This window comes from Chiloscyllium plagiosum, unplaced genomic scaffold (assembly GCF_037043375.1).
Source record: "Chiloscyllium plagiosum isolate Xiang-an unplaced genomic scaffold, Cpla_swu_hap1 HiC_scaffold_19, whole genome shotgun sequence".
Taxonomy (NCBI): domain Eukaryota; kingdom Metazoa; phylum Chordata; class Chondrichthyes; order Orectolobiformes; family Hemiscylliidae; genus Chiloscyllium; species Chiloscyllium plagiosum.
This window is the reverse complement of record NW_028270157.1, coordinates 37185728-37212154: the sequence shown is the minus strand read 5'-3', so window position 1 is coordinate 37212154 and position 26427 is coordinate 37185728. Positions and strand designations below refer to the sequence as shown.

Sequence of the window (26427 nt, the reverse complement as noted above, 5' to 3'; positions counted from 1 at the left end):
AATACCTTTTACAGAAGTGCAGTGGATTAATGAAAAGGCACTGATAACCATAAGCATGTTGTGTCAACAGACAGATGCTATATGAATGATACTTAAGGCTTGATTAAGTATTCTTCATTGTCGCCTGTATTGTAGTTCATTATAGTGGCATGCAGTTAATGCACAAAATATCACATGCCAAAGTGATCAATAAGGATATAGGTTGATGGGAGGGCTTTTACATTATAGTGGCAGTGTCCCTATCTCAGAGCCAAGAGATTGGGTTCAAGTCCCACCTGCTCCAGAAGTAAGAGTAATAGAATGATTTGGAAAGTATCTCCAGCTTGATAAGACCTTCCCTGTGGCACAATGGGAGCATCCCGACCCCTCTGCGATACAAGGTCAAGGTTCAGGTCTCGCCTGTCCAAGGCATTTGTTGTAACATACCTGAATGAGTTGATTTAAAATATCTATAGCTTGATAGCTACATCTGCTAATCTACAACCAAACAGATCTGCCAGTCCTACACACTAACCTAATAATGGCCAATTTTGTTTTATCAAAAATAATACTTTCTTCATAAAATTTTTAAGTAAAATGCAAAATATTTTTGACTCAAATATTACAGAACTTGTAAGAAAATTCTACTTATCCAAGGACAATGTGTGAACAGATTTTCATAGATTCTTGGTCAGCAAGGAACCAGATGCAGAGATGCGCTATTTGCTTCAAGGACATCAAAGGTTAACATACAACAAAGTCAGCACAGCCACTTAATTTAACATTAAAGCTGCTGAATATTTCTTTGCAGGTAATCTGCAATGTTGATTGCTGGTCGGTGAACATACCCACAACCACGATGACCGCTCGTGTCAAATAGACCATCAACCCCTGGAAGCACTTCACATAGCTCCCCATTCACCAGCCTTCATCAGAGAGTGGGAGCAGGAGGTGCCTCATTTACATGCCGACACGCTCATACCTTGGATTTTCTTCTTTTGGTTTTGTCAGTTTTTTAAAATGTTTTTATTCTTGGTAACGTTAGCAAAAATCAGACAATCTGTTGACATTTTTTTGAAGCTTTTCAAAAAGTGAAAAGATATTTTTTTTATCTTCTTGTTCTTTCCTTCCCTTTAATTCTTTTACTTTTGTTTTTTGAAAAAAAGCTCAATCTTCTTGTCCCACTGCAAGGTGATCTTACTTCACACATCCTAAAGACAGCTGCAGCTGTGAATAATTTTGCAAATTGGTTGACCCCACTTGCTATCATCGAATTACCATTCTGACTAGATTCGCCCAAGGCTTTAGCCATGAAGACAGAATTATGACAGTAGACAAAAAATAGCTACATTAGTTATACATCATTTTCAGATAATTCAAGCTGTAAGTGTGAAGAAATCTCAGTGGTGAGGCTGAAGATGTTTTGGATGTAAGTTTGCTCGCTGAACTGGAATTTAGATTGGATAGAATAGAATCCCTATAATGTGGAAATAAGACATTTGGCCCAATAATTCCATACCGTGCCTCTGAAGAGTTTACTCCTGACTGGTGCACCTACCCATCCCTGGGCAATTTAGCATGGCCAATTCACCTAACCTGCACATCTCTCGATTGTGGGAGGAAACCGGAGCACCCTGAGGAAACCCACGCAGACATGGGGGTAATGTGCAAACTCCACACAGACAGTCGCCTGAGGCTGGAATCGAACCCAGGTCCCTGGCACTGTGAGGCAGCAGTACTAACCACTGAGCCAGAAGGTTTGTTTTTAGATGTTTCATCACCATACTAGGTAACATCATCAGTGAGCCTCTGGAGTAGCGCTGGTGTTATGTCCCACCTTCTATTTGTGTTTAGGTTTCCTTGGGTTGGTGATGTCATTTCATGTGTTGGTGATGCCATTTTCTGTTCTTTTTCTCAGGGGAAGGGTAGATGGGGTCCAAATCAGTGTGTGTGTTGATAGAGTTCCGGGTGAAATGTCACGCTTCCAGGAATTCTTGTCTCTCTCTCTGTTTGGCTTGTCCGAGAATGGACAAAGTGGTGCCTTTCCTCATCTGTATGTAAGGATATGCGTGATAGCGGGTCATGTCTTTTTGTGGTTAATTAATGTTTCATGTATCCTGGTGGCTAGTTTTTTGCCTGTTTGTCCAATGTAGCATTTGTTACAGTTCTGGCAAGTTATTTTGTAAACGATGTTAGTTTTGCTTTTTGTCTGTGTAGGGTCTTCTGGGTTCATTAGCTGCTGTTTAAGTGTGTTGGTGGGTTTGTGGGCTACCGTAGGAGTTAGCAAGGATGGAGCTATAGGAATAGAAAGTGACCTTAAAGTTCAGGCCCAGAAATTTTAAACATACAAAACCAACTGAAAGGCCACAAATAAAGTTCAGTTGCTTTGGTTTCTTTGACCAGTTCACCAAAACACTTAAGTTGTGGTTTAGACTTCCTATGGGTCTATACAATTGAGCATTAGCCTCAAATATCAAAACTGCAATATCTAACATTGGACCTGCAGAATTATCAACAAAAATCAGGTTCAACTTCCATTATAATTGCGTGCTATGACAAAGACATTACCTTATAGTAAACAGGTAACTGCTACACTTCATTGAATGATAGGAACTGAAGAAAAAATGTTGATTGAAAAGACAAATTCTGTAGATACATTATTTATGGATAAACTACATGTTGAATTAAATGGTCATTAACACATCAATTTGATTGAAATCTACATTCTTTATGTGACAATTCACTTATGACAACAAGAGCTATTTCTATTTCACATAAAAAATCCGCAGGTCCTTCCCAGGAAGATTAGAGAGAGAGAATGACACGCTGACATAAGGAAACTTTAGGGCTTGGACAAATAGGTAGATTTTAAGTAGCATCATAACTGACGAATCAAAGGTAAATTAGTATAGGGAAGAAATGCGAGAACTTTAAGGTGAGGCAGCTAAAACATGGTGGAATGATTAAAATTGGAGATGTATAGGCAGTCAGAAATGGAGATGACAGATTTCTCAGAGGGCTTTAGAGCAGGAGGACATTACAGAGATAGGGAAAGCTATTTATTTGAGAACAAGACGAGCGTTTTAAATTGGGGCACTACTTAACGTGAACCAAGATAGAACAGCGAACACACGTGTTATGAGCAAACATGACTTAATGCAAGATAGGACAATGCAGCAGAATTTTGGAATGTTTTGAGTCTATCGAAGACAGAATGTAGAAGGTTAGCCAGCAGCATATGGATATAGTCATGTCTTGAGATAATAATAAGGCAAGGATCAGGGATTTGCAGAATATGAGTTAAAGACAGGAAAAGGGTGGGGGAGGGAGGAGGAGCAGAGGGTACAGATTTTGTTACAATGGTGGAAATAGGTAGTCTTGGCAATCATCCTCTTACAAACTAAGTATTAACTGTGCAGTTCAGCCTCAGACAATTACCACGGAGAAGAATGGAGTTGGTAGTTTTGGAAAGAGATTGAATTTGGTTTTGAAATCAATAGATTCAGTGTTCACTACAGTTAGTTGAAGGATATTTCTGTTCATGCAGTCCTGGATGTTGGGGTAAACAGTCTAATAATTTGGAGACCATAGAGTCGTTGAAAGTTGCAGTGAAGAGGAGGATTTGGCTGTTGTCAGTGTACGTAAGGAAGTTGATGCTGTGTTTTTGAACCATTTCACAAGGAGACAACATTTCAATGAGAATTAGGCAGAAGCCAATAAAGGATCATTGAGGGGGCACCAGAAGTAATGCTACAGAAGCTACAATGAATTTTCAGCTATTACAAGGGGGCATAGCTTTAAATTAAGGGGGGGTAGGTATAGGGCAGATGTTAGGGGTAGTTTCTTTACTCAGCGAGTCGTGAGTTCATGGAATGCCCTACCAGTAGCAGTGGTGGACTCTCCCTCATTATGGGCATTTAAGCGGGCATTGGATAGGCATATGGAGGATAGTGGGCTAGTGTAGGTTAGGTGGGCTTGGATCGGCGCAACATCGAGGGCCGAAGGGCATGTACTGCGCTGTATTCTTCTATGTTCTATGTTCTATGTAATAAGAAAGAACGTGTAACAGCCCCGAGAAAGAAGATAATGTGACAAACTATATCAAAAAGGTATAAGTGGATGGAGCATGAGAGGGATTATTTCCCATGGTCATAGCCACATAGGACTTGAATTGTGACAGTGAAGAAGAAAATTTCAGTACTGTGGCGGGAGGAAACCTGACTTGATGGATCCAGATGAGTAGTTCCTGAAATAAAATGTGCAAGTATTTGGACACAATGGCATATGCAAAGTTTTTGAGAAAGAGGAAAGGCAGATTGAAGAAGGAGCAATAACTAGCAAGAATAAAAAGGTCAAAAATTTGTTTTTTGATGAGCCATGTGATGACTGCAGTTGTGAAGAAAAAAAATATCTGAAGGAAGAGAACCATTAACAATATCAGATAATCTCAGAGCCAGGAGTAGTCATCAGTTTACTGAGGAATAGAGTTTCGTAAGGAACACTTATCAAGCACTGCAAATATTATCCTGGAGCAAGGTATATTGGTGAAATATATTTCAACTTAAAAATATTAATTCGAAGCATTTGAACCAACACTCTTAAAATAGTTAGCTTTAACCCTGATTACAGTTTTATTTTATAGAAACGACAATATATAATTGCAGTTCTGAAGAATGCACTGAGCTATTAAAAATGAGGAATCTGTAACATTCAACGATAAATCTCAATAACCTTTGACTCTATTACAGCAAAGAGCACACTGCAATGATAGACAGTGAATACTGAACAGGGAAACGCCATCTATGAAAAGAATGGCAGCAGAATAGCGGGGGAGATGATGCATCCTGGATACTAAAAAATGTTCCAGTGCTTTAACACCTACACATGTAAAAACGTGGATATATGTTTGATGAGGTGCCATGCAGAAGGCATAAATTTATTAACAGTTTGCAAAGCTGCATTCTTAGGTATGTAAAGCCCTCAGATTTCATATTCTTGAACAGAAACATATGAAAAACTGCAACTGGACTAAAAGCACACAATGAATCAATAAATTCATAAACACATTAGCAACATTTGATTAGGACTTTGCAATTGAGAATTGGGTTTAAAGCGTTTAAGGGCACTGAAAATAAGCGAGAGAGAGAGAGAGAGAATAAATATTTGGGATTTGCTTTGCACAGCAGTTAGTGGAGACCAAATGCAAAGCTTAGCATATAGAAATAACCTGCAATTATTGAACTTACTTTGCCTTTGTCAAAGTTCTGGATGATGGTCAGATGAAGAATCTCCTTGCGCTGCCACTCAGTCTGCATTGGGTAATGAAGGAATTCTCGCAGAGGCCTCTCTGACCACTCCAGGAGCTCATCGTACAAAAGCAGTGTGTATGCAGCTTCTGTGTTACAGAATAGTGTTGAACAGATATCCAGAATGAGAAACCATGAGTGAAGTTACAAAACAAAACAACATTTCTTTAAATATGTTAATGTTTCATAATATTAAAATGAAAAGGTAATGAATAATACAATATTCATTTATTTCACCTGCTACATGGGGCCATTTGTTAGTGTGTGTCATCATATGATTTTGGATTATAATGTATCAAACCTGCCCTCTGATTCTAAGGAAGAGGGAATCCATGCCTTTTAGCCAATCAAAATTTGTTGCATCCTGTTCAGTATAAAAATAATAAATGAGTATTGTTCATTTCTAATAAACAAAATTGACATTATCCTTTTGAAATGCATTATCTATTCTCAACTTGGATGATATTTTTAAAAAATGCTTTAAATTTCAGTTAATGAGCTGTCAGGGGCTTTTTCCACATTATTAGGCATGTGCAGGAGGTTCAAAAATGTTTATGGCTTACAGCTGAACAAAGGTTAGTTTGATCTATGTTGTTGCTTGTAGAAATTCTCTTAGGACGGAAGAGGAAATTGCATCTCATTGTATTCCTTTGAAAATGTTTTGAATTTTCACTGTTAAATTTTGCCATGTAGAGACTATCAAAACTATGAAAGTCATGGAAACCGAAAATGTTGCAAATTTTCTGATGAAGTTCAAAATATACTTTTAAGTATACCTAAATAAGGTGCCTGGAAAATGCATTCTACCATCACATTTATCTTTAAACGTTAGAATAAAATGCAATTATTTTCCAATTTATGCATATTAACTGGAGGCAATCCATGGGTAGTCAGCATTTTCCATAGGGCAGGGAATCTGGGTTCTATTCCAGCCTCAGGTGACTGTCTGTGTAGAGTCAGCACATTCTCCCAGTGTCTGCATAGGTTTCCTCCCACAGTCTCAAAAGTACGCAGGTTAGGTAGATTGGCAATGTTAAATTGCATAGTATTCAGGGATGTACAGGCTAGTTGAATTAGCCATGGGAAATGCATGATTACAGTGATAAAGTAGAGAGATGGATTTGGGTGGGATGCTGTTCAGAGGGTCACATAGACTCAATGGACTGAATGGCCTGCTTCCACACAGGGGGGGATTCTATATGCTGAACAAGGTAATGAGTGTATTCTTAGCAAGTAAAATATAAATGTATTAACTTCATATTATTTGTAACCAAATTATCTAACATGACAATATTTCTGTTCTTATTGGTTTTCGATTTGAATTTTGCATCATCACACCAACTGCCTTTGCCCTCAGGATATAGTGAGCTGGAAGGTTCATTTTCAGACATTTTGTCACCATATCAGGTAACATCTTCAGTCAGCCTCTGGACGAAGCACTGCTGGTGTTTCCTGCTTTCTATTTATATGTTTGGGTTTCCTTGAGTCGGTGATGGCATCTCCTGTGGTGGCGTCATTTCCTATGGTGATGTCATTTCCTGTTCTTTTTCTCAGTGGGTGATAAATGGGGTCCAAGACAATGTGTTTGTAACATCATCAACACAAGGAAACTTGCACATCTAAACAGAAAGCAGGAAACTTGAGCAGTGCTTCGTCCGGAGCCTCACAGAAAATGTTACCTAGTATGGTAATGAAACATCTGAAAATGAACCTTACAGCTCAGCGAGCAAACCCACATCCAGAACGTCAATAAATCTTCTCAAAACTTGCTGCTTTTGTCATTGTCTTGAAAAATTGTCCAGTTGTATACTCTCCAAATTCTCCTCCAATTTGAAATTTTTTTCACCTAAAAAGTCCTCAAAACCAATAGCAGAATGCAAAATCGCAATGGGTCACCACTGCATATTCACATTTCTCATTTATCTTCTGCCTGGAACAGTTTGTGTGAAGGCAATCCATTACATCTCATTCAGCTATAATAACAATATACTAACCCTTGTTACTCTCTGAGATTTGAAGTTCTACAACCATCAATATGCAGGCCATTCCAACCTCCTGCCACATACATGATCGAACCACATTCAGCCACTCCAGCATCACCAGTGTATTTCTTTCAAAGTTTTTTCTACTTCTCTATTTCCTGCAGTTCCATGTTTTGCCCCATCCTTGCCCTTAGTAACATTTTCCCTCATTGCATCATGAGCCACAAGTGTGAATTACTTTCCAAGTCTTTGTTTCGTGCAAATAGTTTTAACTCTGTCCATCAATTTGGCTCCATGATCGCTGATGAACTGGACAATCCATGACTGAACCACTTTTTCGCTGACTGCTTCTTAACTTGACGCTGAGATTGAAGAACCTCAGTCATGTAGAGGTAGACTGGTAGAGTGCAGGGAATCAGGCACATGTAAGTAGGGTAGATCCAGAAATGCTGGGGACGCAGAGTCCCTGGAGAACTTAGCAGTAAGACCTTATCGTTACATCTGTCTGTTGAATATCAAGTAGTTGTGAGAAAGTTTGACGGGGAAGTCTTCAGCAATTGGGAGCTGAGTGTTTTTGAGAGGTCATAGAGTTATAGAGATGTAAAGCATGGAAACAGACCCTTCGGTCCAACTTGTCCGTGCCAACCAGATATCCAAACCTAATCTTGTCCCATTTGCCAGCACTATTCCCATCCTATTCTGATATTCATTCAGATGCCTTTTAAATAATGCAATTGTACCAGCCTCCATCACTTCCTCTGGCAATTCATTCCGTACATGCACCACCCTCTGCATGAAAACTTTGCCCCTTCGGTCCCTTTTTTATCTTTCCCCTCTCACCTTAAATCCATGTCGTCTAGTTTTGACAGAGCGACGAGGAGAGAAGGTGGAGTGAAGTGAGGGCTGCTGGGAAGGGTAAGTTTTCCCACTTAAAAAGGGACTTACCTCGGGAGTCGGGCCTCCATTTTGACAGAGCGGCGAGGAGAGAAGGTGGAGTGAATAATTTATATTTGGGCAGTGGCTAAACCCGAGATACTACACATGTAGTCTCTCCATCCCGCCCCCTCCTCTCACCGGAATAAAAAGACTCTAAGGCTTTTATTTTTTCTTTTTCATATATTTAAGTGCATTGTTGGTTTAATTAGTTCATATAAAGCTAAACTTACAATGATAGGTGACCTCAGACCCATGGCATGTGCCTCTTGCTTGATGTGGGAGCTTAGGAACGTGTCTGACATTCCTGACTCTTACACTTGCAAGAAGTGTGTCCAGCTGCAACTCTTGTTTGACCGCATGACGACTCTGAAGCTGCGGTATGACTCACTGTGGAGCATCCACGATGCTGAGGCTGCCGTGGATAGCACGCTTAGTGAACTGGTCACACCTCAGGTTAGAATTGCTGAGGGAGAAAGTGAATGGGTGACCAAAAGACAGAAAAAGAGTAGGCAGGCAGTGCAGGTGTCCCCTGTGGTCATCTCCCTCAAAAACAGGTATGCCGTTTTGGATACTGTTGGGGAAGATGGCTCACCAGGGGAGGGCAGCAGTTACCAGGATCATGGCACCATGGCGGGCACTGCTGTTCAGAAGGGTAGAAAGACGACTCGTAGGGCCATAGTCATAGGGGATTCTATTGTGAGGGGAGTAGATAGGCGGTTCTGTGGCCGAAAACAGGACTCCCGGATGGTATGTTGCCTCCCTGGTGCTCGAGTCAGGGATGTCACCGATCGGCTGCAGAGTATTCTAAAAGGGGAGGGTGAACAGCCAGTTGTCTTGGTGTATATAGGCACCAACAATTTAAGTAAAAAATGACATGAGGTCCTGAAAGAAGAATTCAGGGAGCTAGGAGAGAAATTAAAGAGGAGGACCTCAAAGGTAGTGTTCTCAGGATTACTACCAGTACCAAGTGCTATCCAGCGTAGAAATGAAAAAATAGGCTGGATGAACACATGGCATGAGGGATGGTGTAGGAGGGAGGGGTTCAGATTTGTTGGACATTGGGACCAGTTCTGGGGAAGGTGGGACTATTACAAATTGGATGGTCTACATCTGAACCAGACCGGAACCAAAGTCTTTGGGGGAGTTTTTGCTATTGCTGTTGGGGAAGTTTTAAATTAATGTGGCAGGGGGCTGGGAACAAGAAGAGAAGGCAAGTAGCCAGCAAGGTGGAAACTGGAAACTGTAAGAATCATGAAGATAGCATCAATAAGAGGAAGAGTAGGCAGAGAGCAGATGAGCGCAAAAGAACTGGTGGCCTGAAATGCACCTACTTTAATGCAAGGAATATAGTGTGTAAGGCAGATGGACTTAGTGCTTGGATTGGTGCCTGGGAGAATGACGTTATTGCAATCACAGAGACTTGGTTGAAGGAAGGGCATGATGATAGGCAATTAAATGTTCCAGGATATAGATGCTTCAGACAGGACAGGGAGGGAGGTAAAGGGGAGGGGGGGGGGGGGGGGGGTTGGAGAAGAGTGGGGGTGGAGTTGCATTCTGGTCAAGGACGATATCACGGCTGTGCTAAAGGAGTACACTATGGAGGTCTTGGATTGTGAGGCATTATGGGTGGAGCTAAGAAATAAGAAAGGTGCAGTTACACTGTTGTGGCTGTATTACAGGCCTCCCAACAGTGAGCCTGAGGTAGAAGAACAAATAAGAAAACAGATTATGGAAAGATGTAGAGGCAATAGGGTAGTGGTGATGGGAGATTTTAATTTTCCCAACATTGACTGGGATATACTTAACGTCAGAGGTCTGGATGGGGTAGAATTTGTAAGAAGCGTCCAGGAGAGTTTTCTAGAGCAATATGTCAATAGTCCGGCGAGGGAAGGGACAATATTGGACCTGGTGCTGGGGAATGAGCCAGGACAGCTGATAGAAGTCGAGGTGGGGGATTTCTTTGAGAACAGTGACCACAATTCCGTAAGTTTTAGAATACTCGTAGATAAAGAAGAGAGTGGTCCTAAGGGAAGAGTACTTAACTGGGCCAAGGCCAATTATATCAAAATTAGGCAGGAGCTTGGAAATGTGGATTGGACACAGCTATTTGAAGGGAATTCCACATTTGAGATGTGGGAGGCTTTCAAAGATAAGTTAAAGATAGTGCAGGATAGGCATGTCCCATTGAAGGCAAAGGATAGGAAGGGCAAGATTCGTGAACCATGGATGACAGGAGAAATTGTACAACTAGCCAAGAGGAAAAGGGAAATGTACATAAGGCTAAGAACAGAATGGGCCCTGGAGGAATATCGGAAGAGTAGGATCAGTCTTAAATGAGGAATCAAGCGGGCTAAAAAGGGTCATGAAATAGCCTTAGCGAGCAGAATTAAGGAGGCTCCCAAAGCATTTTATTCTTATATAAGAAGCAAGCGGGTAACTAGAGAAAGGATTGGTCCACTAAAGGATAATGAAGGAAGGCTGTGTGTTGAACCTGAGAGAATGGGTGAGATTCTGAATGATTATTTTGCATCAGTGTTCACTGATGAATGTTGAGATGAGAGATAGAAGTTTGATTAGTCTGGATCACATTGCCATACGTAGGGAAGATGTGTTGGGTAGGCTAGAGGTTATTAAGATGGACAAATCCCCAGGACGAGATGGGATTATCCCAGGTTGCTGAGGGAGGCGAGAGAGGAAATAGCTGGGGCCCTGACAGATATCTTTGTGGCATCCTTAAATAGAGGTGAGGTGCCGGAGAACTGGAGGGTTGCTCATGTTGTCCCCCTGTACAAGAAGGGTAGCAGGGATATCCCGGGTATCTGCATACCAGTGAGCCTGATGTCAGTGGTGGGAAAGTTGCTGGAGAGGGTACTGAGGGATAGGATCTATTTATATTTAGAAAAGAATGGGCTTATCAGTGATAGGCAACATGGTTTTGTGCAGGGGAGATAGTACCGTACCAACTTAATAGAGTTCTTTGAGGAAGTGACCAAGTTGGTGGATGAAGGAAGGGCTGTTGATGTCATATACATGGACTTTAGAAAAGCGTTTGATAAGGTTCCCCATGGTAGACTAATGGAAAAATGAGCTGAAAATGTGTTGCTGGAAAAGCGCAGCAGGTCAAGCAGCATCCAGGGAACAGGAGAATCGACATTTCAGGCATAAGCCCTTCTTCAGGAATGAGGAAAGTTTGTCCAGCAGGCTAAGATAAAAGGTAGGGAGGAGGGACTTGGGGGAGGGGCGTCAGAAATGTGATAGGTGGAAAGAGGTCAAGGTGAGAGTGATAGGTCAGATTGGAGTGGGGGCAGAGAGGTCAGGAAGAAGATTGCAGGTTAGGAAGGCGGTGCTGAATTCGATGGATTTGACTGAGACAAGGTGGGGGGGGAGGGGAAATGAGGAAACTGGTGAAATATGAGTTCATCCCTTGTGGTTGGAGGGTTCCTAGGCAGAAGATGAGGCGCTCTTCCTCCAACCGTCGTGTTGTTGTGGTCTGGCGATGGAGGAGTCCAAAGACCTGCATATCCTTGCAGGGGAAGGTGCCGGGAGTGGAGGTTGGGTTGGTGGGGGGTGTGGATCTGACGAGGGAGTCACGGAGGGAGTGGTCTTTAGGGAATGCTGATAGGGTAGGGGAGGGAAATATATCCTTGGTGGTGGGGTCCGTTTGGAGGTGGCAGAAATGACGGCGGATGATGCGCTGTACATGGAGATTGTTGGGGTGGTAGGTGAGGACCAGTGGGGTTCTGTTCTGGTGGCGGTTGGAGGGGCGGGGGTCAAGGGCGGAGGAGCGGGAAGTGGAAGCGATGCGGTGGAGGGCATCGTCGACCACGTCGGGGGGGAAATTGCGGTCCTTGAAGAAGGAGGCCATTTGGGTTGTACGGTTTTGGAACTGGTCCTCCTGGGAGCAGATGCGGCGGAGACAAAGGAATTGGGAGAATGGGATGGCATTTTTACAGGGGGCAGGGTGGGAGGAGGTGTAGTCCAGGTAGCTGTGGGAGTCGGTCGGTTTGTAGTAGATGTCCGTGTTGATTCGGTCGCCCGAGATAGAAATAGAAAGGTCGAGGAAGGGGAGGGAGGAATCTGAGACTGTCCAAGTGAATTTGAGGTCGGGGTGGAAGGTGTTGGTGAAGTGGATGAACTGTTCAACCTCCTCGTGGGAGCATGAGGCGGCGCCGATACAGTCATCGATGTAGCGGAGGAAAAGGTGGGGGGTGGGGCCAGTGTAGCTGCGGAAGATGGACTGTTCCACATATCCTGCGAAGAGGCAGGCATAGCTGGGGCCCATGCGGGTGCCCATGGCTACTCCTTTCGTTTGGAGGAAGTGGGAGGATTGGAAAGAGAAGTTGTTCAGGGTGAGGGCTGGGGTCATGGTCAAGGGGGCAGGAGGAGGAGGTATCTGCGAGCTGGCGTTTGGCCTCAGCGGTGTAAAGGTCACCGCTAATGGAAAAATGAAGTCACATGGTGTGCAGGGTGTTCGAGCTCGGTGGATAAAGAATTGGTTGAGCGACAGGAGACAGAGTAGCAGTTGAAGGGAGTTTCTCAAAATGGAGAAAGGTGACCAGTGGTGTTCCACAGGGGTCAGTGTTGGGGCCACTGTTGTTTGTAACATACAGAAATGATCTGGAAGAGGGCACTGTTGGTACGATCAGCAAGTTTGCAGATGACATGAAGATTGGTGGAGGAGCAGAGAGCGTAAGGGACTGTCAGAGAATACAGGAGGATATAGACAGATTGGAGGGTTGGGCGGAAAAGTGGCAGATGGTTGTCAATCCAGAAAAAATTTGAGGTGATGCACTTAGGCAAGACTAATTCTAGAGCGAGTTACACAATGAACGGAAGAGCCTTGGGAAAAGTTGATGGGCAGAGAGATCTGGGAGTGCAGGTCCATTGTACTCTGAAGGTTGCTGCACAGGTGGATAGAGTGGTCAAGAAGGCAGATAGTATGCTTGCCTTCATTGGACGGGGTATTGAGTATAAGAGCTGGCAAGTCATGTAAAAATTGTACAAGGCATTGGTTCGGCCGCATTTATAGCTGTTCTGGTCGCCACATTACCAAAACGGTCTGGACTCTTTGGAAAGGGTCCTGAGAAGGTTTACGAGGATGTTGCCTGGTATGGAAGGTGCTAGCTATGAAGAAAGGTTGTGTAGGTTAGGTTTATTTTCATTAGAAAAAAGGAGATTGAGGGGGGATTGATTGAGGTTTATAATGAAGGGTATAGACAGGGTGGACAGAGACAAGCTTTTTCCCAGGGTGAAGGATTCAATAACGAGAGGTCAAGCTTTCAAGGTGAGAGGTGCAAAGTTTAAGGGGGATACACGCTGTAAGTATTTCATACAGTGGGTGGTGGGCGTTTGGAACGGGTTGCCAGCAGAGGTGGTAGTGGCAGGCACAGTAGATTCGTCTGGAGAAATGCATGAGTAGGTGGGGAGCAGAGGGATACAGATGCTTAGGAATTGACCGACAGGTTTGGACAGTACATTTGGATCAGCTCAGGCTTGGAGGGCCGAAGGGCCTGTTCCTGGGCTGTAAATTTTCTTTGTTCTTTGTTAGTTCTGGACTCCCCCACCCCAGGGAAAAGGCACTGTCTACTTATCCTATCCAAGTCCCTCATGATTTTATAAACCTCAATAAAGGTCACCCCTCAGCCTCCAAAGTTTCAGGGAAAACAGCCCCACCCTATTCAACCTCTCCCTATTCACCCTATTCAATAGCTCCAACCCTCCAACCCTGGCAACATGCTCATAAATCTTTTCTGAACCCTTTCAAGTTTCCCAACATCCTTCCGAGAGCTAGATGCAGGTGGGGAAGAACAGAGATAATCAAAGGAGCAAGAAGAATTGATTGGAACTCGGGGTGAGGAGCTGGGGAAGAAAGGCAGTCATGGCAAGAAGGACAGGACGGGAAGATTGGGACTTCTAGCACATGGACAGAAAGAGGTTGTGTTTGGTAGAAGGTAGGTTGAAGGATTCCTTCAAGCACTGAGAGGCACTCCTGCTTTTCCTTGCTCATGAGTAGGGTGTGAAAAGCACACAGCTGCTTCTCCAATTAGTCTCGGATGCCCCGAATCCTTGGAAACTGATCAATTTAAACCATGCCCCTGGGTGCACTGGGTATTGAAAAATACTTAGTATTAATAAAGTCTCTCAATTTGGAACACTCATTTCTAACATAATCTTGTACCATAAAAGTGTTTACTTACCCAATACATTGCGGACAAATTTACTATCTTTGGCATTTTAACTCCCTCCCTGTACGGTCTCTGACTGCCAGAAAGTGTGCACTGCAGATGCTGGAGATCAGAGGTGAAAAGTGTGGCGCTGAAAAAAGCACAGCAGGTCAGGCAGCATCCGAGGAGCAGGAGAGTCTATGTTTCGGGCATAAGCCCTTCTTCAAGAATGCTCGGGGAGGGTGGGGGGTGGGGGCTGCTGAGAGACAAATAGGATGGTGGGGATGGGGGTGGGAAAGGTAGCTGGGAAGGCGATAGGTAGATGCAGTTGGAGAGGGGGTGACGGTGATAGGTCGGAGGGGAGGGTGGAGTGGAGAGGTGGGAAGGAAGATGGACAGTAGGACAGTGCCGAGTTGGAGGGTTGGATCTGGGATGGAGGTCAGGAAAGGGGAGATGAGGAAACTGGTGAATTTGACATTGATGCCATGTGATTGGAGGGTCTCAAGGCAGAAGATGAGGCGTTCTTCCTCCAGGCATCAGGTTGCTTGGATCTGGCGATGGAGATGGCCCAGGACCCACATGTCCTTGGTGGAGTGGGAGAGGCAATTGAAGTGGTTGGCCACAGGTCGGTGGGGTTGTTTGGTGAGTGTCCCAGCAAAGTTCCCTGAAATGTTCTGCGAGTTGCTATCCTGTCTCAGTGTAGAAGAGACCACATCGAGAGCAACAGTAGATGAGGTGTTTGGAATGTGCAGGAAAGTCTCCCACTGATAAAATTGTTGCCTAACCTTTGAGGAGGTGATCATCAATTTCTATACCCAATTTATCACCACAATACCTGTTTGCACCTCAGCTATCTGACTCACTTCTACTTCCGTTTCATCTATCTGAAAACTATTTCTCAAGTCTTTCTTAACTTCTCATGCTCATACTTACAAAAGCTTCAACTTTTCCAGAACTTTGCCATTTTCCCAACCCACACACCTGAGAACTGGAATATTGCTCAGTGTCTTATTTCCTCCTCTCCTCTTTATAATGTCTTGTCTTTTAAGTGTAATGAGGGGTTTATGCTGCAGGTTCGATGTCATGTAAGTGTGAGTTGAAATGTATGTTTCATCTGCCATTTCAGAGAAGAATGCACCGTGATCAGCCTTAAGAAAGACAGGGCAACTCAAGCAGTTCCTTCTTAAAGGAGATCTTGCCATAAAAAAAGGATGAATCATCCTGATAAATAATTCAAGCTCGCAAAATTAAAATAAGCTACAAATATGCAAGGAAGATAACAGTAGTTCACATTTATATACAGCCTCTAAAGGCTGGAAGAAAGGTATCTTTTCAGCAAGTGCCATTTTCTACGCTGAAGGCATAGTCAAGAAAAATTTTCACTCTTGGTAACAAAACATGAACAACTCATACCCTGCTCTGAGAGAACCTGAACTAAAACCACTGAGCAAGTAGAAATTAATTAAATATAATTGCCCTGTTAAGCCACAACATACCTGTGAAGTTTTGTGCCTTTAAGTGCAAATCATACAGCTTATGAATGTAGCGGATATACATTTCTTCTTTGTTTATTTCTGTTTTATAAAAATTCTGTAAATCAATTGGAAATCTGTTATTAAAAAATGTTTACAGTAAGAGTTCTTTTTCAACTTATAAACAAGAATCTACACATAAACCTTTCTTTCTATTCTGTGTTTTGGTGTAACCTCACATTTCAAATACTGAATAAAATTTCATAAAAATATTGATGTGATTAAATATCTCTATATTGCTTTTGCATCTTTAATAATACAGTACTATGGATCATATAAAAATGCAAAGCATAGTGGAGTAACAGGATATCCTTACTAAGCCAGTATTTAAATACTAAAAGAATGGCACCAAAAGAAAGATTAATCTACATTGTATTCTGTTCTGTAAATTAAATACTGTCTTATAACAATAGGTAAACAACTAAGTTCTGTAACGTAATGTCCAAAAGTCTGAAATTATTTACACTTAACATTCTACCACCATTTTATGTAATAAATGAACAAGAAAATCAAAATTTTTCAATAGAGAGGAAATGTTCAGGAATGTATTTGCCATTGTTTGAAATATGCAGCCTTTGGCTAAATTTTAGCAAAAGATTGATGGACTTCTTCTCACTATACACTCTTCCTTGCCTCAAAATTAACCTGAGGTTAAAAAAGACATTTTGATCAAAAGAAGACATCAAATATCATTTATAATTTCTACCATCATCTTGACTGGCCAGATACAGGTCGATACATTGTTTCCAAAACCCCCATGGTAATGAAAATGAGTGAAAAAAATTAACTTGTATTAGAAAATATTATACAATTGCTGACAATACTAATTCAGAGAAAACAAATAGTAACCTTAAGCTATAAAAATCATACAACCAGAAACAAGAAAATAAAGTAGCTTATTAAAAAGACCTGTTGTTGAAGATTTTTGTTTTGCACTCATCAGGACAGATACAAGAATCCCAAATTTCAAAGAAAACAATAATTTATACAGCTCAAATAACAGGGTACTGACTGGTTGCAAGATTGGAAATGTTTGATTGAGGCATTGAAATGGAGAATGCACTGGGGGACTCTCACCCCACAGCTTTGTTTAAACTCAAAATGCAAATTGTCTCGGATTAGCCAAAATGTGCCATAAGAAATGCATTGAAAAAACGCAATGCTGAGGCAAATTCCTTTTGCCTACAGAGAACCAGGTCCAATGTATGAATAAATGTAGCTTCCAGTAAACATAAGCAGACCAATTTGTAAGCTTAAAAAATAACGTTAAGCTTTGGGGAAACTATTCCCCAGTGCATTTCCAAAGCAATATCTGACCAGAGTTCGTTTGCCATCAAATACCATTATTTCTCATGCAGTTTCGATTATTGTTTCCTTTGACATTTTGTACTCTTGTGCCTGTCTTGATGAGTGCAAGAAGAAAAACATTGATTGTTGTATCTTTTTCCCAGCATTATTCAAGTTCTGTACTACAAAGTGGCTTTAAGTAACTTGTCTAAGAGGGCTAATTGTTTTTTGTGGAATTGGGCAAAATCAAAGTTATTTTTTGGGATAAGGTCATGGCTTATTTGTGGATATGGTTTCCACAAAGGCATAATTAGGAACTCTCCAGATGAAGAGTAAAGTTCCATGTTTTGTCCTCCAATGATGTGTTCACTTCAGCCTTCCAACATCATCCGATGAAATTTTGCAGAAGCAGCAGGTGTCCTGATACTGAGGTCAAAAGCAATGGGGTGGGAACCCTGCTTCAATCGGTAGTGGTACCTCATGGTAGCAGCCACAAAAGATGGTTGCTCATCTCCTCACACTGCTGGGCCAGTCGTAGGCAGCAACATTGTTGTTGCAGCTGCATTGAGAGGATGAGGCACGTTGATGGTCATGTTCCTTAACAGACAGAGAAATGAGGTACGGGACCAGGGCCAGGAGGCAGGCCTTAGTGAGGAGTCACTAAGGGCAGATGGTGTCTTTACCATAGGTAGAACCAATTCTCCTTTGGGCCGAAGAATGCCAGATAATGGCTTATCTGACAGCCACCTACACACCAGTGGATCATCCTGATAGCATCGAAATGCCATGGAGACAGGAAGCAGTCCTGAAGTGGCTCGACCTGGCTCTGGGCAGGCAGCTGATTTGCCACCTTTCATGTCAAAAATGGCACAGCAGTGAAAGACTGTCAATCATGCCATCCAGACCTCCCCACACCACTTGTCAGTTCCCTGGTTAACTGTCCATCATAGGACTGGGAAAAGCCAGTTTGCAGCCCTGGAGCTTTTACATTTCCTCCCTTGATCCTCTGTTAGATTTCCTTGAGGGACTTTTCAATTGCTGTCCAATTGTGGGCACTTTTGTACTGTGCTCTGACTAGGAGGATCACACAGGACCATTTTCTCCAGAAGGAAGACAAGATTATCGTCCTGATTCAAATTTAGGTCCTTGGAATAAAAACAATCTATTCTAACATGCCTAATGTACCAACACTATTTTATTACTTTCTTTTTTTTGTTTCGGGATAACATGCTCCACAACGCAAACATTGCAGAGTTCATAATCATCAAATTGCCATGTTATACTTTCTCAGCATAGGGAAATGACACATTAAAATAGGCCAAAAATAACATTCCTGACGACACAAGAATGTGATCTATGCACGTCAGACTAAGTTCTACACTTGATCATACGATTATCAAAACCACAATAAATCATCAAAAATGGTTTGGTGCATTGGCATGAATAAACAAGTCAGGTAAATGAAGAATGTGGCCTCATTGCAACATCTCTACAGCTTTTTCTATGCCTATCCAAAGCATCAGCTGCTGATTGGCCTTCACATGGGTTGTTTTTCAAGGCAGGGGAGGTACAATGAAGGATACAAACAGCTCAAGGATGAGAATAAACAAGGGTGTAGATTTCATGTTTCTCTTTACCATCCTTCCAGTGAAAACAAGCTTCTCAGTTGGACATTTTTTTTCAAATGTACAACTTGCGAACTGTGATACTGAATTAAGTGGTGATAATAATCAAATATCAGGATGATCTTTTTAAATATTAACTCTATAATGCAAAAATTAAGAAAACAGTTTGAAGTTTAAAAAAGGATAATTATATTGCATGTGCTTGACAAGTTTTTCTTCTTCCCTCTTGTCAATTTAGATTTCATTTCTAACTTAAATGCAGGCCATCTCCAAGACCTCGTGCCCTAAAAGGGGAAAAAAATCAGGCATTCTGATTTACCTCTTTTATGTCACACCTCGCATTCTGCAGGTGGAATCTCCAGCTGGCCAAAAGCCAACTTCAAAAGCTAGTTTTTCAGTCATTAATACCAAAAGGTTTAAGGCTATCATAGGTCAATATTTGACAGTATCAAGCCAAGAGGCGCTGCTACTACAGAATGAGTTATGCTGTCTACAGCCGCAACAATAGCAGCATCATAGCTAACGAGATAAGTCTTGAACGTCACTCAGGAGTTAAGGAAAACGTTTGCTTCCGTTTTCAACCAGTCCACTGACTTGCCCAGAATTTATGAAAGCTATGTCATAATAAACCAGCTGCTAGCAAACCACTAGTTCCTTCCCTGTGGCCAACAACCAGATTTCAGTTTGGTATTTAACCACTGGTGATTTTGCTAAGATCAGATATTCAGTAGCATTGGCAATTGTAGCATTGGCAATTATGAGCTTTAACTCTCATTTCACAGCTTCATGCTGGCCAAAGTTAATACCCTAAAAGACAGCTCTACCAAATTGAATTTATAACTACAAGCGATTCAAATGTCCTTTTTAATTCAGGATTTTTGGAGATGATTGCTATATTCAAGAACCGTCCCTTTTGGATTGAACAGATAAATTAAATAGATACTGACCAACAGGCTAACTGTACAGCCAATCTTTTTGCCATCAACCTCTGTCACTTTCATGCAGTCTCTGCAAATGGAAAGCAATTACAGTTTATTCACATTACCACTGTCCCCTGCAGTTCTTAGCATATCAATAGGACGTTGACACTAATGAGGGAAATTGTTCCACACGATGGAAAAAAAATGCAACGATAGAACTTAACGCAAAATAAAAAAAGAAAACTGTGTCAAAAATTTTTTGTTGGCCATGTAATAGTTGTTTGTTTGCACAAACAGTAAGAGTCCACAATCGTGCTTCCGCTAGGTAGAAAACAGTGAAATGATAAACAGTGTACAATCATATGAATTTCAGCTCCTACATTACCAATGTAAATACACAAATTGAGACCATAATTTTCTGTTCAAGTTTAAAAAAATGATTACACCTTCCAATTTTTCAACATGCAGTAAAAGCAAGAATTGTCAAGTCTCACCTGTAATCCAGCAACCTTTCCATTAGGCGAGTTACAGTGGCTACTAGAGAAATACCACTTTCTCGCCAGGTTTCTCTCTCAATTTTCTTCAGTAGGCTGCGGATAGAAAGGAATTTGTCAGTATTCTGACCTGGTTTATTTGAAACAAGTGCAGTGCAACCACAAGCCCCGATTCACAATTCGTTGATGTCTCACATTACACAGTAGTAATTATATCAGTAATAGGTTATACCAGTCATTTGTATTTCATGAGTTACACTGTATTACAGTAAGCACTCCAAAATATAATTGTAGCAACATCTTACCTAGGGTAAGGCCCAAAAAGTGGAATTCTAGATCCAGGAAGCATTGGCAAAACAAATGAATTTTTACATTATCCATGAAAGAAGCAATAGCGACAGATTCTCCTCAGCAGCAGTCTGCGTCAAAAGTACGTTGTCATGGCTACAACCTTCTTTGCTTATTTTGTCATTATAACTGGCTCTTTTTTTAAAAAGTAAAATTAGCATAATTGCTATGGGAAAAGTAAATATGCAATAGGAATATACCGCATTTGTGTTCTTGACGTGAAAATTTACCTTTACAGTACATTAAATGTAATTCTGTCAAATCACAACAAAGCTAAGAAGACTGTCAGTTGAGGAACTGTTAAGGTTTTAATGTTAACCCTTGAAGTTCATTTAGCAAAACAAATTTAGTCTTAAAATTTTTGCAATACAAATTGCAATGGTGAGAGTATTTAAAATAAATCACTAATAATTTACAGATCAAATTACACGAAAGCTGAATTTTCAAACATTCAAATATATCTCCTAAAATGAGAAAATACCTTGTTATTGGGCATTACATAAGGCATGACGCATTGTTCCTGACTGTGAAGTTTGGGAAAATATAGTGAACTGCCTCCTTGGAAATGTGCTATTTATTTCCATTTTCTGGTACATTTTCAAAACTAGATCTTGCCAAGTTGAAAAGCTTCAATAGTATTTAAAATGGAGACAATGTACGTGTTAATCAGAAAACCTTTTAGATGTTATTGCAGTTTTATTTTTATGCAGTTTTAAGTTCAAAGGGAAAATTGCATTCTCTTGTCTTTCCTCCATAACTACCAGAAGCACAAATTAAGGAACCAGTTTTGGGTTTGGTCACCAAAAAGGGAGTGGGGAGACTGGTTGAAATAGCAAAGGAATATCATTTTTGTATCCTGACATGCTTCTACCCATTGATATCCTAACTACACAATATATGCAGTTGGCTGAGACGTCCAATATATTGGTGTCACCCACCTTCAGGATGTTTGAATATCTGCACTCTCACTACCTCTTCAATCAATATCTGCCATGGGGGTCAGCAAATCAACTGGGCCAGATGACTTCACAGCAATTTTAAGCAGCCAGGCTCTGAGTGAATCACTGCTGAATGGGGTAAGGAGCTGCATGAGAGGATGGGTGTGCCATCATGTTTTTTGGGTCGCCAAAGGAGTCTCTCGTATCCAAGTTAATTATTTTTCACATTCTTTACCATATTACCTTGTCACTGCTGATCATGACTGTTCTTGTTGCTAACTTATTTTGGATAGAGGGACATCTAATGCCAGAAGAATAGCATCAGTGCCAGAAACCAACACTGGCTGATAATTGGAACTATTGCAAGTCTGAGGTTTGGGGTATTGCTTGCAAGAGGTCCTACCCAGCACAATGTGTGTCAGGCTAAGAGTCACATTCCTCAAACAATCTGCAGCAGAAAAGCTGAATACCTTGAGGAGGGCTGCAGCTTACCTCTGCAGACCACAGTGACAGGATCTGCTGCCTACTGGGCCAGGGGATTGCCTTTGCCAGTGGTTCTCAATCAGTCACAGCCTTTCATTTCTATGCCATTAACTCCTTCCATTCTACTACAGAGGATTGCATCTCCCAGCAACACACAGCTACAATAAGCAAATTCACCAGTGTTTGCTTATACATTCTCCACATTGACTTAAACAGCCAGCATGAGAATGGTCAGGGTTTTGCATCAATGACTGACTTCTACTGCATCAAAAGTGTGATGTACGACACACATGTTGCCTCAAGGACACTGAAATACAAGTTGTAAGTATAAGAATGATGTCCAATCACAGAAACAAGTCCATATAAAATTTGTATAAAGTACTTGAACTACCATGACAATGCACTTATCCTGTGACAGTGTTCCATTATGAAAATGAAACCATAATGGCTTGTTTCAACTCCAAATAACCCACCACACATAATTAAAAGCCAAGCAAGTAAATCCAGATGTCCAAGCAAATGCCTTGACATGTCCAAGACTCCTGAAAATGTGCTCCACAGAGGGGCGTGGCACATATCATAGTGGCAAGCTGCATGCTGCACAATCTCACCACATTTAAGCCTGTTTTCAAGGAAACACAAACAATGATGACAAGTACAATGACGAGAAACGCAAGGAAACCACTCTCAGCCATCAAACTTGTAACCAGAGATATGAGGGGTGAGTTTGTTACACAATTCGCCTGTCCTCAGAACTTTTACAAAATCCCTCTCTATTTACAGCCCTTATTGCAACCTTCACTACTCTCTTACTGCTAAAGTAAAGGACATTTAAACTATTCAGCCAAATTTTACATCCATATCATACTGACAAATTATGAAACCACACTGTCGGCCAAAATGTGATACCGGTGATAAATCTAATGACAAACCTAATAATTGCCTTCCATTCATTTCTCACCCAGAAGTCAACCATGGGTACTTTGTTATTCAAAGGTGCCTAAAGCTCAACAGCTCTGACAAGATCATTTCCAGAGGCCTCAACAAAGCTCGTGCTCAGATGGGGTTGTATTCATATTGGCCTTCGAATGGCCAGTGACTTCTGGGTAGTTGAGCATTTGAGGGCCCGGCTGCAGACTGCTACCTCAGATTCTGCCACAGCAAACAGGTCCAGCTCATTTTCTGGTTCGAAGGAGAGATGGGGTGGTGGGAGCAGAAATTCTGGCATCATGAAGAAGGGATCTCATTATCATTAGGTTTTCTATCAGCGAACATTGTCAAGATAAGATACAGATTCCAAAACAAACAATCGACAATATCCCTGCAATCATTTTAGAGTGTTCTAATGGAAGATTTCAAAAATATTCCATACAAGTGAGCTAAGATGGACCAAATGGTTTTCCTCAGCTGTAATTACTTGTGAAGACAGTGTACTATACTGAATGAAGCACACATTAATTACTTTTTCCACACGAGGAGTGTTTAGAACTCTACATAGTTATTATGGTGGTAGAGATGAGTAAATAGATGTTGCATCTATTATAACAATAAGAGAATAATGCAAAGGGAACCAAAGCTGAATGATAGAGGGAAAGAGTCACGCATTAGGAAAGCAGTGAGGGGAGGGGAACAGAATAACACTTGGTGGTAGGAATGCATTGTAGAAAATGATTTGATAATTCAGAAGACCACTGTGGTGACAGTGAGAGAAAGAAACACCCTGTTTCTGTTGTGTTGCTAAGAGCATAGGAGAACAAAAATACAGGAAATAGGTCAGGTTGGTCAAGGTCTCTATTCAACATTGCCAATGGAAAAAATGTGACGGCAATTGAAAGGAACTTAACAAAGCAGATGTAGCTGTGTGTTTGTAATGCAGGTCAATGTGAAGTTCATTTTTGAAGATGCAGATGGAAAAGCTCAGGAAGATAAGGTAAACGACAGACAGTGACATGCAAAAGAGAGAGACTGGTGAGAAATGGAAGTACATTTAATGAAATTATCAAGATAAGACCAAATGGCACCAACATTTTTGTCCATGAATGAATGGATTCAGGGCCTGACTATTGCCATCCTTTCTCAGTGCATGGGAGAAAACTATAACAATAAATATAAAATTAAAGATAATACAGTGAATCTAATTTTGAAAATATTCTTGCAGATAACAGAAACTCTCATATTTGTGTCAGTCACTATATTATCACAAAGCTGGTCTTTTTTCTAAAAGCTGTTTCTTTTCTCAAATATACTGCATCCTTGTTTTTTCAGAGGGGTCTTAAATCACTCAGGCTCTGATTTGACTGGTTTGGTATAAGGATGAAAAGGTCTTTTTGTTTATATGTAAACAGATTAAACTTTCGGCCAAAGCTTATGTTTTAGAAGTGACCTGTAAAATGAAAGGGAAGTGATCAGTCCTAGAAACTGGAGTCTTGGTTGATTCAGTTCAGCAGTGAGCTGTGTGGAAACAGGCTGCGAGACTCTCTCTCTCCTTCTGCCCTTCTAACTTTGACCTGTAGGCCTTTGTTTCATTTTTACTGTGTTTAAGGAGATTTGTTTATTGGAACTTTGGAACTGGTGTGTATATTCGGAGCAGCATAACTAAGTCGAGTTTGGGATAATCTGAGTTCTGTGGGTGTTCTTTATTCTGTTCTTTGCATTTCATTCCATAATTTTGTGAATAAGTTTTTGTCTGTTTTAAAACCTGGTAGTCAACTTAGCTAACTTACTCCAGGTAATTTTCACTCTGCACTTACTGAACAAATTGCAAAGTTACGGTCTGGGCTGCTTGCTTAAGAACATTTTGATTGGTCTGGCCTAGTCCATAACACATTCATATTTAATTGATTGTGACCCATTAAATATTTTCCTTCTCTAGGGGTAAGCTTATGGGGAGCACAGCTTTGAAATTTCTTCATAACTGATTTATATTCCTGATTGTTCAACATGGAGACACAATCTGAGCTGCTTTATTGTTGAAGGTGAATTCAGAGCTGCATTGGCAGAGATCTGCAAACACATTGTCCACTTTTGTTAGTAGGATGCAGATTGAATGTAAAAAATATTTTATTAAGCATTTATGTACTCATTATTAAACTTATGTTACTGAAATCAATCAATTTCAACTCAAGCTTTAAATGTTAATTGGTTAGTCCAGGTAATATTTTTGGAGCAACGTGACTTCTGTAGGAGTTTTATACGTAACTGACATCCAAACATTTGTATTGACAACATACCATATAGAATGCACAGCATTTGTTGCAGTTTAAGGAGAAAATGAACTTCGTGGCACTCATATTGCAGGAAAAAGGCCTAAATTCTGGACAAAGATCCTGTGTTCAAAAGATGCTTCAAACAATTCCAACGTGCATTCAGGTTGGGTCATCTTTCTGTCATTTTTGATGACCATCCCAAATACATGTCCTTGGCAATTGTCCTATCCTGGAAATAGGGCTCTTTTACGTGCTCTGACTGGGACCTCATACCAGATTTGAGAGTGTGGTACTGCAAAAACACAGCAGGCCAAGCAGCATCCGAGGAACAGGTAAATCAACGTTTCGGGCATAAGCCCTTCAGCAGGAAAGTGGGCTGATGCCTGAAATGTTGATTCTTCTGCTCCTTGAATACTGCCTGACCTGCTGTGCTTTTCTAGCACCACACTCTCGAAGCTGATCTCCAGCATCTGCAGTCCTCACTTTCTACTACCTAATACCAGATCCCTACATGAGATTGAACAGCATTAAGTGACCAGAGTTGGGCAGGTGTCTTCCTCTGACTCCACAAACATTGTAATCATTTCCTCCTCTTCACTGCCTTACCAATACATTGTGGTAACTAAATCATTTTACTCTCTTCAGTTGCCTATTTATGCTATTTTTTTGTTAAAATTATTCATTCATGGGATGGGGATTGTGGGGAAGCATACTCAAGATATTTGTGGGAATCTGGGGATTTGTGTTTGAGTTCAGAATGAAGTCCATGAATGGCTAGGCCAACACTCATTGTCTATCCCCAATTGTCCTGCTTCTTTACGTTTAATAACATTAAGGTACATTTAAGTTTTTCCAGCTTGTAAAAAGAGGGATGTTTGATGTTTTTCATAGCAAGGTAACTAAAATAATTTGATTAAACTCATTGTGAGTCCATATCATAAGACTTCCATAACTTCCAAATCAAATGAGACATTGTCTACTTATTGTTGTGAATGCAATGAAATGAGGAAGGGTATTTTAAATATGTGTGTTGTATCTCGAAAACAAAGACTAAAAATCAATGTAAGGGGGAAGAGGGCGATATAGCAAATCAACCTTGTTTGATATCTGTCCAGTTGCTTTCTGCATTCCTTCAATTGACCAGGGGAGAAATGTTCCTTGGGTAGAGTGTAAAATCAAGCCACTGCACATACATAAAATAGGCTGCCCCTTTGCAATCATTTATTC

At 41.1% G+C, this 26427-nt stretch overlaps 1 protein-coding gene across 7 annotated transcripts in view; it reads right to left on the bottom strand.

Moving 5' to 3' along the window:
- Positions 1-26427, bottom strand: part of LOC122559665 (dedicator of cytokinesis protein 4-like) — a 569310-nt gene that overhangs the window by 103319 nt on the left and 439564 nt on the right. For 5 of the 7 annotated variants that reach the window (XM_043709516.2, XM_043709519.2, XM_043709517.2 and 2 more), the window contains exons 33-37: positions 20531-20557; positions 20226-20321; positions 19759-19819; positions 15864-15957; positions 5226-5374 (exon numbers count right to left, since the gene is read on the bottom strand). In XM_043709516.2, the coding sequence (XP_043565451.2) occupies positions 5226-5374; positions 15864-15957; positions 19759-19819; positions 20226-20321; positions 20531-20557 (427 nt within the window). The remainder of the gene's footprint in view (positions 1-5225; positions 5375-15863; positions 15958-19758; positions 19820-20225; positions 20322-20530; positions 20558-26427) is intronic. The other 2 variants (XM_043709518.2, XM_087997226.1) reach the window with 1 other exon arrangement.